Below are 12,660 nucleotides of genomic sequence, written 5' to 3'. Positions count from 1 at the left end.
AAAAATGCCATAAATCTATTCCCTATTTTGTATAACTTTTATGCAAACCAATCAGTATACGCTTATTACGATTTTTTTTTTTATATAACTAAAAATATGTAGCAGAATACATATAGGTCTAAACTGATGAAGACATTTTTTCATAGCCAATATCTATAGGAGGGGTTTCCACCACCCCTGCTAAGTTTCATTTTATACAGTGTGTCTTATTTTCAGTCTGATGTGTATTATAAGTGAAGTTGCATATCAGAGACCGGTATTGTGGTAATATTGAAGCCTATTGAGATTTCCATACATTAGAGGATTCCACCATTATTGTTATGTTATTGATCAGCAAGTTAGCGCTGCACTTTTTTTTTTGTGGTTTGGGAACACATAACAGTGCTTAGAAGCAAGTCTTTTACTGACACTTTTTTTTATTTGACCTCCAGTCGTTTTTTTGTAAATAGTAGTGTGGTGATTACCTATTATACTAAAGATTGGCATGTGGAATTATTAAATATCAACAGATTTTAGTTGTGCTCCACTAGGCAGGCCCCCCATAAACAATGTACCCGGCTGCTGAGTTCATCGTACCATCCCTGCACTCAATGCACTGCAGCACTGACAGGCAGCAATGTTTGGCACTGACAGGCGGCACTGATTTACACTAGTAGAGAGCACTGACTGGCACTGATGGGCCCTGATTGGCACTGATAGGTGGCACTGATTGGCAGCATTGACACTGATAGGCTGCACTGATTGGCACTAATAGCCAGCACTGATCGGCAGCACTGATTGGCACTGATAGGCAGCAATGTTTGGCAGCATTTAGTGGCACTGATTGGCAGTACTGATGGGCACTAATTGGCAGCACTGATGGGCACTGTTAGGCAGCACTGATGGTCAGTGTTGATGGGTGGCGATAGATGGCACTCATGGGCATTGATAGGCGGCACTGATAGGTGGCACTCATTGGCACTCATTGGTGGCACTGATGAAACACTGTTTGGCACTGATAGGTGGCATTGGTTGGCATTGATATTAGGCGGCGCTGATTGGCACTGATTGGTACTGGCAGGTGGCACTGATTGGCACGAATTGGCACTGGCAGGTGGCACTGATTGTCATTGACAGGTGGCACTGATTGGCACTGACAGAGGAGAGGAAGTTTCACACTGAGCCGATATTGACGCTTATTTGAAACTGTCCGTGACACTGTCATGTAATGTAACTGAATGGAGAGAGAGAGACCAGCTGTCAAAATTCAGTGGTGATGCCGGGGATGGGCGGGACCCACCAGCTATCAAACACCAGCCAATCATTGGGCTGCTTAAGAAAGGGGGTGGGCCACATATACGTATTGGCCCGCCCAAGCTCCATCCCATTGGCTGGTGTTTGATAGTTGCTGGGTCTCGCCCACCCCCGACATCAACGCTGAATTTTGACAGCTGGTCTCTCTCTGCATTCAGTTATATTACATGACAGAATCACACACTTAGCGGATCTATCAAGCATCAATATCGGCTCAGACCGTGTGATACTGTCTCTCAGGCAGCGCAGACTGCACACTCATTGGATGCAGCCTTTCACAGCAGTGACAGTCCCACGGGCAGATCTCGGGAGGCAGCCGACACAGGTGACTGCACGGGTACAACTTGTCACTGCCACACCTCTTAAAATGCCATCTGGAACAATGGGACCCAGTGGCCAGCCCTGGTGCAGAGGACACCACTTGCTCCACAATAGGGCATGTTTCTTGAATTCTGTAATACATGCATATGAGTTAGGGCAAATAGGCTTAGGTGAGCTGATGAAAGGTTCTAAACCACAGGTGGCAAAAACAAGGCCCGTGGGCCGAGTCTGGCCCACCAGGCCTTGTCATGTAGCCCACGAAAGTGGCCGCCAGCCGCCACCTCCTGTTCTGTACTGTAAAGTCCAAGGGAGGACTTTAACTTTTTCTAGAATTGGGCTTTAATAACTTAAGTTTTCCAATAAAGGGTTTTTGCATTGATCAATGACTAACGCAGTACAATAGTCTATTACAGCTAAAATGTAGATATTAGAGCAGTTCAATTTGTCAGGTGTCTTTTTTTTTGGGGGGGGGGGGGGGGGGCGTTCAAGTACATTGGTACAAAAAATCTCCCACAGGAGAGCCCACCAGGAATTGTTACCAATGGCCTCTTGACAATGTGCAGGCAGCAGAGCCATTATAACTGTCATGATTAGAAAAATGTTGGTGTTGGCATCTTTGCTTTTGATGACCCCCTGGTCCTCAGTAGGGTTGAAAAGTTGGGGTGGTCCTCAGTAGGCCAGAAAAGTTGGGGTGGTCCTCAGTAGGCTAGAGAAGTTGGGGTGGTCCTCAGTAGGCTAGAGAAGTTGGGGTGGTCCTCAGTAGGCCAGAAAAGTTGGGGTGGTCCTCAGTAGGCCAGAGAAGTTGGGGTGGTCCTCAGTAGGCCAGAAAAGTTGGGGTGGTCCTCAGTAGGCCAGAAAAGTTGGGGTGGTACTCAGTAGGCCAGAGAAGTTGGGGTGGTCCTCAGTAGGCCAGAAAAGTTGGGGTGATCCTCAGTAGGCCAGAAAAGTTGGGGTGGTCCTCAGTAGGCAAGAGAAGTTGGGGTGGTCCTCAGTAGGCCGCCAGAAAAGTTGAGGCGGTCCTCAGTAGGCCAGAAAAGTTGGGGCGGTCCTCAGTAGGCCAGAAAAATTGGGGTGGTCCTCAGTAGGCCAGAAAAGCTGGGGTGGTCCTCAGTAGGCCAGAAAAGCTGGGGTGGTCCTCAGTAGGCCAGAAAAGCTGGGGTGGTCCTCAGTAGGCCAGAAAAGTTGGGGTGATCCTCAGTAGGCCAGAAACGTTGAGGTGAGCAGAAGGTTGCACACGTATATATCACTATGAGTTCGCACCAAGCCCCCTGTGTCTAGGGCTCTCTATAGTTCCACTATGGATGCTAAGGCATTTTTTCTTTAGCAATTTTGTCTGGATGGGCAACGTAAGCAGTTGGTGAGTTTCAGTTACGGGCTCTTGCTGCAAATCTCTTTATACTAATACAAGCTTTCCAATCCCGGGGGCCCTAGCAGGTATCTGTAGACTTCGTAGCTCAGTGTTGTTTTCAATCTTTAGAACTGACTTTGTGATAAACCCTTTTCCAGATATAACACCTAATTAGCCAGATCTGTCCATCACCCCTGTACAAATATTTCTTCATTCCACAATAGTTACTCATTTTTGTTCTGGCTCTACGAAAAGAGGTAATTACCAAGAAATCATTGGCAGGACACAGTGGGTGCACTTTGCAAGTGCAGTTGCTCCAGAGCTTAGTAAATGAAGTGAAGGTTCACTTTGCACAGACTACCCAATCACATGCAAGAATTAAAAAAAAAAAAACAAGCATTTTTGCTTGCACATGATTGGATGATGGAAGTTAGCAGAGTTTTTACCCTTGTATACTAAGCTCTGGAGCAACAGCATTTGCAAAGTGCACAGTCTATTTGCCTTTTAGTAAATCAACCCCACTGTTACCATCATACGTTGAGATGGCAATCTGCTCTTATATTTCAGAACTGTCATGTATACACTTAAAGCGGAGCTTTTTTTGTGTTTAAAGTCAGCAGCTACAAAAACTGTAGCTGCTGACCGGGGCCAATCCTAGCGTCATAGAAGTCTGGGTGCAGAAATATTTCTGGTGCCCCCCACATGGGCGTGGTCATCTTACTAACTCCTCCCCTTTACAAATGTTTTTTATGGCAACGAGTCGATGGCACAACACCTGAGGATAATGCTCAACAGCTTATCGCCGGTAATTCTAAACTTTTGAGTTTACAGTTGTTTCAGTAAGTCTAAACTAAGCATGCCAACCACAGCCTGAATTTTACCGGCATTAACTAATCACAGCTCTACTACTTAGCAATGTAGGGGTTTGGAAACAAGAAATAAAGAACTTGAATGCAGTAAAAGTCTGCAGCTCATGTTGGCTCCTTCACCATTTCTAACATTGGTCAAGGAAAATGAAATAATCCTTCCAAAGGACGTGTTAGCACTTAAATCATCCCGACACCATGTTTTATATGGCATCAGGATGATTGAATCACATTATTTCTATTACATTACATTGTAATATGAAATGAAATAGTTCAACTCACCATAATGCAGAATTTGTGGGAACCCTGAGCTTGTCACTTGCCACCAGATGCACCATACCCCCGTCACCTGCCACCAGGTGCATCGGTGTCACTTGGCACCGTCGCTTGCCACCAGATGCAGCGTGTCACTTGGCACCGTCGCTTGCCACCAGATGCATCGTGTCACTTGCCAATGTCACCTGCCACCAGATGCAGCTTATCACTTGCTAGATGCAGCGTGTCACTTGCCTCAATCGCCTGCCACCAGATGCAACATGTTACTTGCCAGATGCAGCATGTCACTTGCCACTGTCCTCTGCCATCAGATGCAGCGTGTCACTTTCCACCATCCCCTGCCACCATATGCAGCTTGTCACTTGCCACTGTCACCTGCCTTCAGATGCAGCGTGTCACTTGCAACCGTTGCCTGCCACCAGATGCAGCGCGTCACTTGGCACCGTTGCCTGCATTCAGATGCAGCGTGTCACTTGGCACCGTCACCTGCCACCAGATGCATCGTGTCACTTGCCACCATCCCCTGCCACCATATGCAGCTTGTCACTTGCCACTGTCACCTGCCTTCAGATGCAGCGTGTCACTTGCAACCGTTGCCTGCCACCAGATGCAGCTTGTCAAATGCAACCGTCGCCTGCCACCAGATGCAGCGTGTCACTTGGCACTGTCGCTTGCCACCAGATGCATCGTGTCACTTGCCAATGTCACCTGCCACCAGATGCAGCTTGTTACTTGCTAGATGCAGCGTGTCACTTGCCACAATTGCCTGCCACCAGATGCAGCATGTTACTTGCCAGATGTAGCATTTCACTTGCCACTGTCGTCTGCCATCAGATGCAGTGTGTCACTTGCCACCGTCCACCGGCCACCAGATGCAGCTTGTCACTGTCACCTGCCTTCAGATGCAGCATGTCACTTGCAACCGTCGCCTGCCACCAGATGCAGCGCGTCACTTGGCACCGTTGCCTGCGTTCAGATGCAGCGTGTCACTTGGCACTGTCGCCTGCCACCAGATGCAGCGTGTCACTTGGCACCGTCGCTTGCCACCAGATGCAGCGTGTCACTTGGCACCGTCACCTGCCACCAGATGCAGCGTGTCACTTGGCACCGTCGCCTGCCACCAGATGCAGCTTGTCACTTTCTAGATGCAGCGTGTCACTTGCCACAATCGCCTGCCACCAGATGCAGCATGTTACTTGCCAGATGTAGCATGTCACTTGCCACTGTCCTCTGCCATCAGATGCAGCGTGTCACTTGCCACCGTCCACCAGATGCAGCTTGTCACTTGCCACCGTCACCTGCCTTCAGATGCAGCATGTCACTTGGCACCGTCGCCTGCCACCAGATGCAGCTTGTCAATTGCAACTGTCACCTGCCACCAGATGCAGCGTGTCACTTGGCACTGTCGCTTGCCACCAGATGCATCGTGTCACTTGCCAATGTCACCTGCCACCAGATGCAGCTTGTCACTTGCTAGATGCAGCGTGTCACTTGCCACAATCGCCTGCCACCAGATGCAGCATGTTACTTGCCAGATGTAGCATGTCACTGTCATCTGCCATCAGATGCAGTGTGTCACTTGCCACCATCCACTGGCCACCAGATGCAGCTTGTCACTTGCCACCGTCACCTGCCTTCAGATGCAGCGTGTCACTTGCAACCGTCGCCTGCCACCAGATGCGGCGTGTCACTTGCAACCGTCGCCTGCCACCAGATGCAGTTTGTCACTTGCCACTGTCTCCAGCCACGAGATGCAGCGTGTCACTTGGCACTGTTGCCTGCGTTCAGATGCAGCGTGTCACTTGGCACAGTCGCCTGCCACCAGATGCAGCGTGTTACTTGGCACCGTCGCTTGCCACCAGATGCAGCGTGTCACTTGGCACCGTCACCTGCCACCAGATGCAGCGTGTCACTTGGCACCGTCGCCTGCCACCAGATGCAGCTTGTCACTTTCTAGATGCAGCGTGTCACTTGCCACAATCGCCTGCCACCAGATGCAGCATGTTACTTGCCAGATGCAGCATGTCACTTGCCACTGTCCTCTGCCATCAGATGCAGCGTGTCACTTGCCACCGTCCACCAGATGCAGCTTGTCACTTGCCACCGTCACCTGCCTTCAGATGCAGCGTGTCACTTGGCACCGTCGCCTGCCACCAGATGCAGCTTGTCAATTGCAACCGTCACCTGCCACCAGATGCAGCGTGTCACTTGGCACTGTTGCTTGCCACCAGATGCATCGTGTCACTTGCCAATGTCACCTGCCACCAGATGCAGCTTGTCACTTGCTCGATGCAGCGTATCACTTGCCACAATCGCCTGCCACCAGATGCAGCATGTTACTTGCCAGATGTAGCATGTCACTGTCATCTGCCATCAGATGCAGTGTGTCACTTGCCACCGTCCACTGGCCACCAGATGCAGCTTGTCACTTGCCACCGTCACCTGCCTTCAGATGCAGCGTGTCACTTGCAACCGTCGCCTGCCACCAGATGCGGCGCGTCACTTGCAACCGTCGCCTGCAACCAGATGCAGTTTGTCACTTGCCACTGTCTCCAGCCACGAGATGCAGCGTGTCACTTGCCACTGTCGCCAGCCACAAGATGCAGTGTGTCACTTGCCACTGTCCCATGCCACCAGATGCAGCTTGTCACTTGGCACCGTCGCCTGTCACCAACTGCAGTGTGTCACTTGCCATCATCGCCTGCTGCTAGATGTAGTGTGTAACTTGCCACGCATAGCCTGGCCCCATTGTTGGTGTCAGTGGGAGGAATAGTGCCCCAAGGCCCGATAAAGGCAAAAAAAGTCACATCTGGCCCCCAGGTCACAGGATGGAGACCACTGCCCTACACATAGATGCCATGGTTTCCATACACTGTCATACACTTTTCACACAATGATGACGGTTCAAATGTCTGAAACTTGCATGCAGTTGGAAATAAACAGCTCTATAATGCTATAAGATTTGTACTATACACCAGCAGCTCTAGATTGGCCATTGGGGCAAGAATGATTTGCATGCTACTGCCCACTATCTAATCCTGGAATCACAAAACGTCTTATTTTTGGGGACGTGATATAACGAGACATGAATACTTTCTGTTATAAGAAGGTTGTACTGTGCTATGCACTGGTGTGGTGTAGCGCTTGGTGGTTCCTTTCATCCCTTCTGACATAACCTTCTACTATTAGGGCTTGTTCACACCAGGTGCGGTGTAGGAATATATAAAAATTCTACTTTAACGCCACAGATCTTGTGAGTAAATAAACAAAAAAAAAGTATTGTGCCCCATACACACGGTCGGACATTTCGACCACAAAATCCGTTGGATTTTTTTCCAACAGATTCGGTCCGAAATTTATCTTGTATACACGCGGTCGCGCAAAGTTGTCGGAATATTCGATCGAGGTGACGTTATACACGTACGACGGGACTACGTAGAGGCCAGTAGCCAATAGCTTTTGTCTCCAAATTTTTTTCTGAGCATGCGTGGCACTTTGTGGGTCAGAATTCACTACACAATATTGGAAAAAGTCCGATCGGATTTTGTTGTCAGAAAATGTTAGATCCAGCTCTCAAACTTTTTCTGTCGGAATTTCCGACGGAAAAAGTCCGATTAGAGCCCACACGCGTTCGGATTTTCCGACAACATAATCCGATCTGACTTTTTCCGTCAGCATTTCCGACCGTGTGTACAGGGCATAAGAGTTTAGTAATGCCAGCTCAAATGCCACAGGGTTGATCATCCTCTTAATTTTAAAGGGCCCAATGAACCTTGGCCCGAGTTTCCGTGAGGGCAGAGGTAATTTAAGGTTTGCAGTTGACAACCAGACCTCCTCGCCAACCTTGAAGATTGGGTTCTCCTTCCTCCCTCGTCATACTGTCTCTTATAACTGTCCTGAGCTTTCTGCAAAGTATCCCGAATCTTTTGAACGTTAGACTATATGGAAGCTATCCGGTCTTGAGTGGCAGGAACAGACATTTCAGGGATGATGTTAGGGAGGAAGGGAGGATGGAACCCAAAGTTTGCCCAGAAGGCTGTTTGATTAGTGGTGGATTGGATGGAGTTATTGTATGCCAACTCAAATGCCACAGGGTTGATCATCCTCTTAATTTTAAAGGGCCCAATGAACCTTGGCCCAAGTTTCCATGAGGGCAGAGATAATTTAAGGTTTGCAGTTGACAACTAGACCTCCTCTCCAACCTTGAAGATTGGGTTCTTCTTCCTGTGTACTTCACACCAGCTGCGATGCTATACGTTACATGCAAAACTCAATAATAACAATAATCATACATTGCGCTAGAAATGCATCAAAAATAAAATAAAGCCACACAAATAGCTATACAAGTCCCATATAGTGATAAAAGTGCTGTGTGTAAAATCTTCAGAATGAAACCGGGGCTCCACTAGTGTTCCATTCAAGTGCCCCACATGGATATACACTCACCCCGGATGTGGACCAACTATTTCTAGTATGGTCACTTGACTGGGCCGTCACTGGTCCAAGGTCTGATCATGCATTTCTTCCTATAACATAACGCAGTGCAGTGTAGTTTGTAGTTTGGTAATCGTTAAAATCAGCCAACAAGTTGCAAACTCCAGATGTGATAATCAGCAATTCCAGGTGTTAGTTCTCTCCCCAAGGAATACAACGTTGGGTTGTCCAAACTACACCGTTCACATATTGAAAAATTTAGAAATATTTGTAACATTATTAGCAAGAGGTTTGCAAAGACTTCCCTGTATTTAAAAAAATCATCCTATTGGATACTACCCATTTAGATCCACACACTATTGGACAAATGGGTGTATGGGGAGAATTGCGGGGAAGGAACAATGAGTAGGAGGGTATAAATATGAGAACACTTTTGGCAGCCATGTTTTGACACATTTTACGATGGTCTTCACTCTACATCTATATTTTGATTAACTACACTTTCCCTCTTAGCCCTTGTACACAGGGTCGGACATTCCGACGGACCGCGTTGTCGGATAATCCGACCGTGTGTGGGCTCCATCGGACTGTTTCCATCGGAATATCCGACGGACCAAGTTTTCCAGCTTGGCTATAAAACTTTCCAACAACATGATCCGATCGGACCTTGTCCGATCGGAATACTCTACACATGATCGGACAAGGTCCGATCGGATCATGTTGTTGGAAAGTTTTATAGCCAAGCTGGAAAACTTGGTCCGTCGGATATTCCGACGGAAACAGTCCGATGGAGCCCACACACGGTCGGATTATCCGACAACGCGGTCCGTCGGAATGTCCGACCCTGTGTACAAGGGCTAAGAGGGAAAGTGTAGTTAATCAAAATATAGATGTAGAGTGAAGACCATCGTAACATGTGTCAAAACATGGCTGCCAAAAGTTCCTACACCAAAGCTATTGACTACTAGCCTGAACGTAGTCCCATCATAACAAAATAACGTCATCACGTTCTGAACGATCGGATTTTCCAACAACTTTGTCCGACCGTGTGTATGCAACAGTTTCGGACAAAATCCGTTGGACAAAATCCGTCGGACAATGGCATGTGTTGAAACAAGGAAAAATGAGATGAGACATCCATTTCTCCCCCTCCCCTCTAACTAGGTTGGGAATAAAACGCTACAGGTCCAGCCTGGAGTATCCGAGTTTCTTAAAATGGACCTACACCTCCCCCAGAGCACTGATAGCTCCCTGTACAAATTCTACACTTTTTGGCTGGCCTCGTCCCCTAACAGCCGCCATACTTGCCTATGCAAGAATGATTTGTCTCTGCTCTCTCAGCCTCCCGGGATCAGGGCCGGTGCTACCACTAGGCAAACAAGGCAGGTGCCTAGGGTGCACTGCTGCCTAGGGAACCCAGGCACTGGTGTTCCTACTCTTTTCTCTCTGCAGCAAGCAACTAAATATCAGCATCAGCAGGCACATAGTGTCAGGGCGGACTGTGTTTGTGTCCCGATTCCCGAATGAATGGAAGCAAGCAAACATTCATTGATGGGGACTGGTAGGCTGCACTTGATGGGTGCTGGTGAGGCTGCATTTTATGGGCGCTGGTGAGGCTACATTTGATGGGTGCTGGTAAGACTGCATTTGATGGGCGCTGGTGAGACTGCATTTGATGGGCGCGATGGTGAGGCTGCATTTGATGGGGGCTGATGAGGCTGAATTTGGTGGATCGCTGGTGAGGCTGCATTTGATGGGCGCTGGTGAGGCTGTTATTGATGGGCTCTATGGTGAAGCTGCATTTGATGGGGGCTAGTGAGGGTGAATTTGATAGTTGCTGGTGAGGCTGCATTTGATGGGCGCTATGGTGAGGCTGCATTTGATGGGGGCTGGTGAGACTGCATTTGATGAGTGCTGGTGAGGCTGCATTTGATGAGTGCTGGTGAGGCTGCATTTGATGGGTGCTGGTGAGGCTGCATTTGATGGGCGCTGGTGAGGCTGCATTTGATGAGTGCTGGTGAGGCTGCTTTTGATGGGGGCTGGTGGACTTCATTTGATGGGGTCGCTGGTGAGGCTGCATTTGATGGGGGCGCTGGTGAGGCTGCATTTGATGGGGGCTGGTGAGGCTACATTTGATGGGTGCTGGTAAGACTGCATTTGATGGGCGCTGGTGAGACTGCATTTGATGGGCGCGATGGTGAGGCTGCATTTGATGGGGGCTGATGAGGCTGAATTTGATGGGCGCGGGTGAGGCTGCATTTGATGGGCGCTGGTGAGGCTGTTATTGATGGGCTCTATGGTGAAGCTGCATTTGATGGGGGCTAGTGAGGCTGAATTTGATAGTTGCTGGTGAGGCTGCATTTGATGGGCGCTATGGTGAGGCTGCATTTGATGGGGGCTGGTGAGGCTGCATTTGATGAGTGCTGGTGAGGCTGCATTTGATGAGTGCTGGTGAGGCTGCATTTGATGGGTGCTGGTGAGGCTGCATTTGATGGGCGCTGATGAGGCTGCATTTGATGAGTGCTAGTGAGGCTGCATTTGATGGGGGCTGGTGGACTTCATTTGATGGGGGCGCTGGTGAGGCTGCATTTGATGGGGGCGCTGGTGAGGCTGCATTTGATGGGGGCTGGTGAGGCTGAATTTGATGAGCACTGGTGAGGCTGCATTTGATGAGCGCTGGTGGGGCTGCATTTGATGGGCGCTGGTGAGGCTGCATTTGATGAGCACTGGTGAGGCTGAATTTGATGAGCGCTGGTGAGGCTGCATTTGATGGGCGCTGGTAAGGCTGCATTTGATGGGCGCTGGTGAGCTACATTTGATGGGGGCTGGTGGGCTACATTTGATGGGGGCTGGTGGGCTACATTTGATGGGGGCTAGTGAGGCTGCATTTGATAGGGGCTGGTGAGGCTGCATTTGATGAGCACTGGTGAGGCTGAATTTGATGAGCGCTGGTGGGGCTGCATTTGATGGGCGCTGGTGAGGCTGCATTTTATGGGGGCTGGTGAGGCTGCATTTCATGGGCACTGGTGAGGCTTCATTTGATGGGGGATGGTGAGGCTGCATTTGATGAGCACTGGTGAGGCTTCATTTGATGGGGGCTGGTGGGCTACATTTGATGGGGGCTAGTGAGGCTGCATTTGATGGGGACTAGTGAGGCTGCATTTGATGGGGGCTAGTGAGGCTGCATTTGATGGGGGCTGGTGAGGCTGCATTTGATGAGCACTGGTGAGGTTGCATTTGATGAGCACTGGTGAGGCTGCATTTGATAAGCGCTGGTGGGGCTGCATTTGATGGGCGCTGGTGAAGCTGCATTTGATGGGGGCTGGTGGGCTACATTTGATGGGCACTGGGGAGGCTGCTTTTGATGGGGGCTGGTGAGGCTGCATTTGATGAGCACTAGTGAGGTTGCATTTGATGAGTGCTGGTGGGGCTGCATTTGATGGGCGCTGGTGAGGCTGAATTTGATGGGGGATGGTGAGGCTGCATTTGATGAGCACTGGTGAGGCTTCATTTGATGGGGGCTAGTGAGGCTGCATTTGATGGGGGCTGGTGAGGCTGCATTTGATGAACCATAATACCCCTGAAAGTAGTAAGTAGTCATTCAACACATTGGACAGAAAAGTTCTTACATCACGTTCTATGTCATTCTTTATGTTACAGAGGACACCTACACCTCAGAAGAAGTGGTAGACCAGCAGCCGGTTCTTGTACGAATCATGGACACAGCCGATCCAGTGAATAAAAGAGCAGAGGGACTGATGCAGGTAAAAGATGCCCTCCCCATGTGCACTGACAAAAATGTTCATTTTTTCCGAATTTTTCCGAATTTCTAAATTGAAAATTTCCGAATTTCGAATTCCAAATTTTCAGATTTCCGAATTTTTTAATTTCTGAACTTCCAAATTTTTTTATTTCCGAATTTCAAATTTCCAAAATACAAATTTCCGGATTTTCAGAATTTGGAAATTCAAAAATTCGGAAATCTGAAAAAAAGAAAAAAATCTGTAAAATTTGAAATAATAACTAACTTTTAAATTACAGGTATTGGAATTTCCTTTCAAATTTGTCTGTTTGTGAATGTAACGAATATGAATTTATCTGAAGTTACGATTTATCCGAAAT

At 48.7% G+C, this 12,660-nt stretch overlaps 1 protein-coding gene across 7 annotated transcripts in view; it reads left to right on the top strand.

Moving 5' to 3' along the window:
* Positions 1-12,660, top strand: part of LOC143958227 (ras-like protein family member 12) — a 101,626-nt gene that overhangs the window by 50,781 nt on the left and 38,185 nt on the right. For all 7 annotated transcript variants that reach the window (XM_077467735.1, XM_077467730.1, XM_077467736.1 and 4 more), the window contains one exon: positions 12,199-12,302. In XM_077467735.1, coding sequence (XP_077323861.1) covers positions 12,199-12,302 — 104 coding nt within the window. The remainder of the gene's footprint in view (positions 1-12,198; positions 12,303-12,660) is intronic.

This window comes from Lithobates pipiens, unplaced genomic scaffold (assembly GCF_037356315.1).
Source record: "Lithobates pipiens isolate NorthernLeopardFrog02 unplaced genomic scaffold, aLitPip1_a1.2 Scaffold_6, whole genome shotgun sequence".
NCBI lineage: Eukaryota > Metazoa > Chordata > Amphibia > Anura > Ranidae > Lithobates > Lithobates pipiens.
This window is presented reverse-complemented; position numbering and strand designations above follow the sequence as displayed.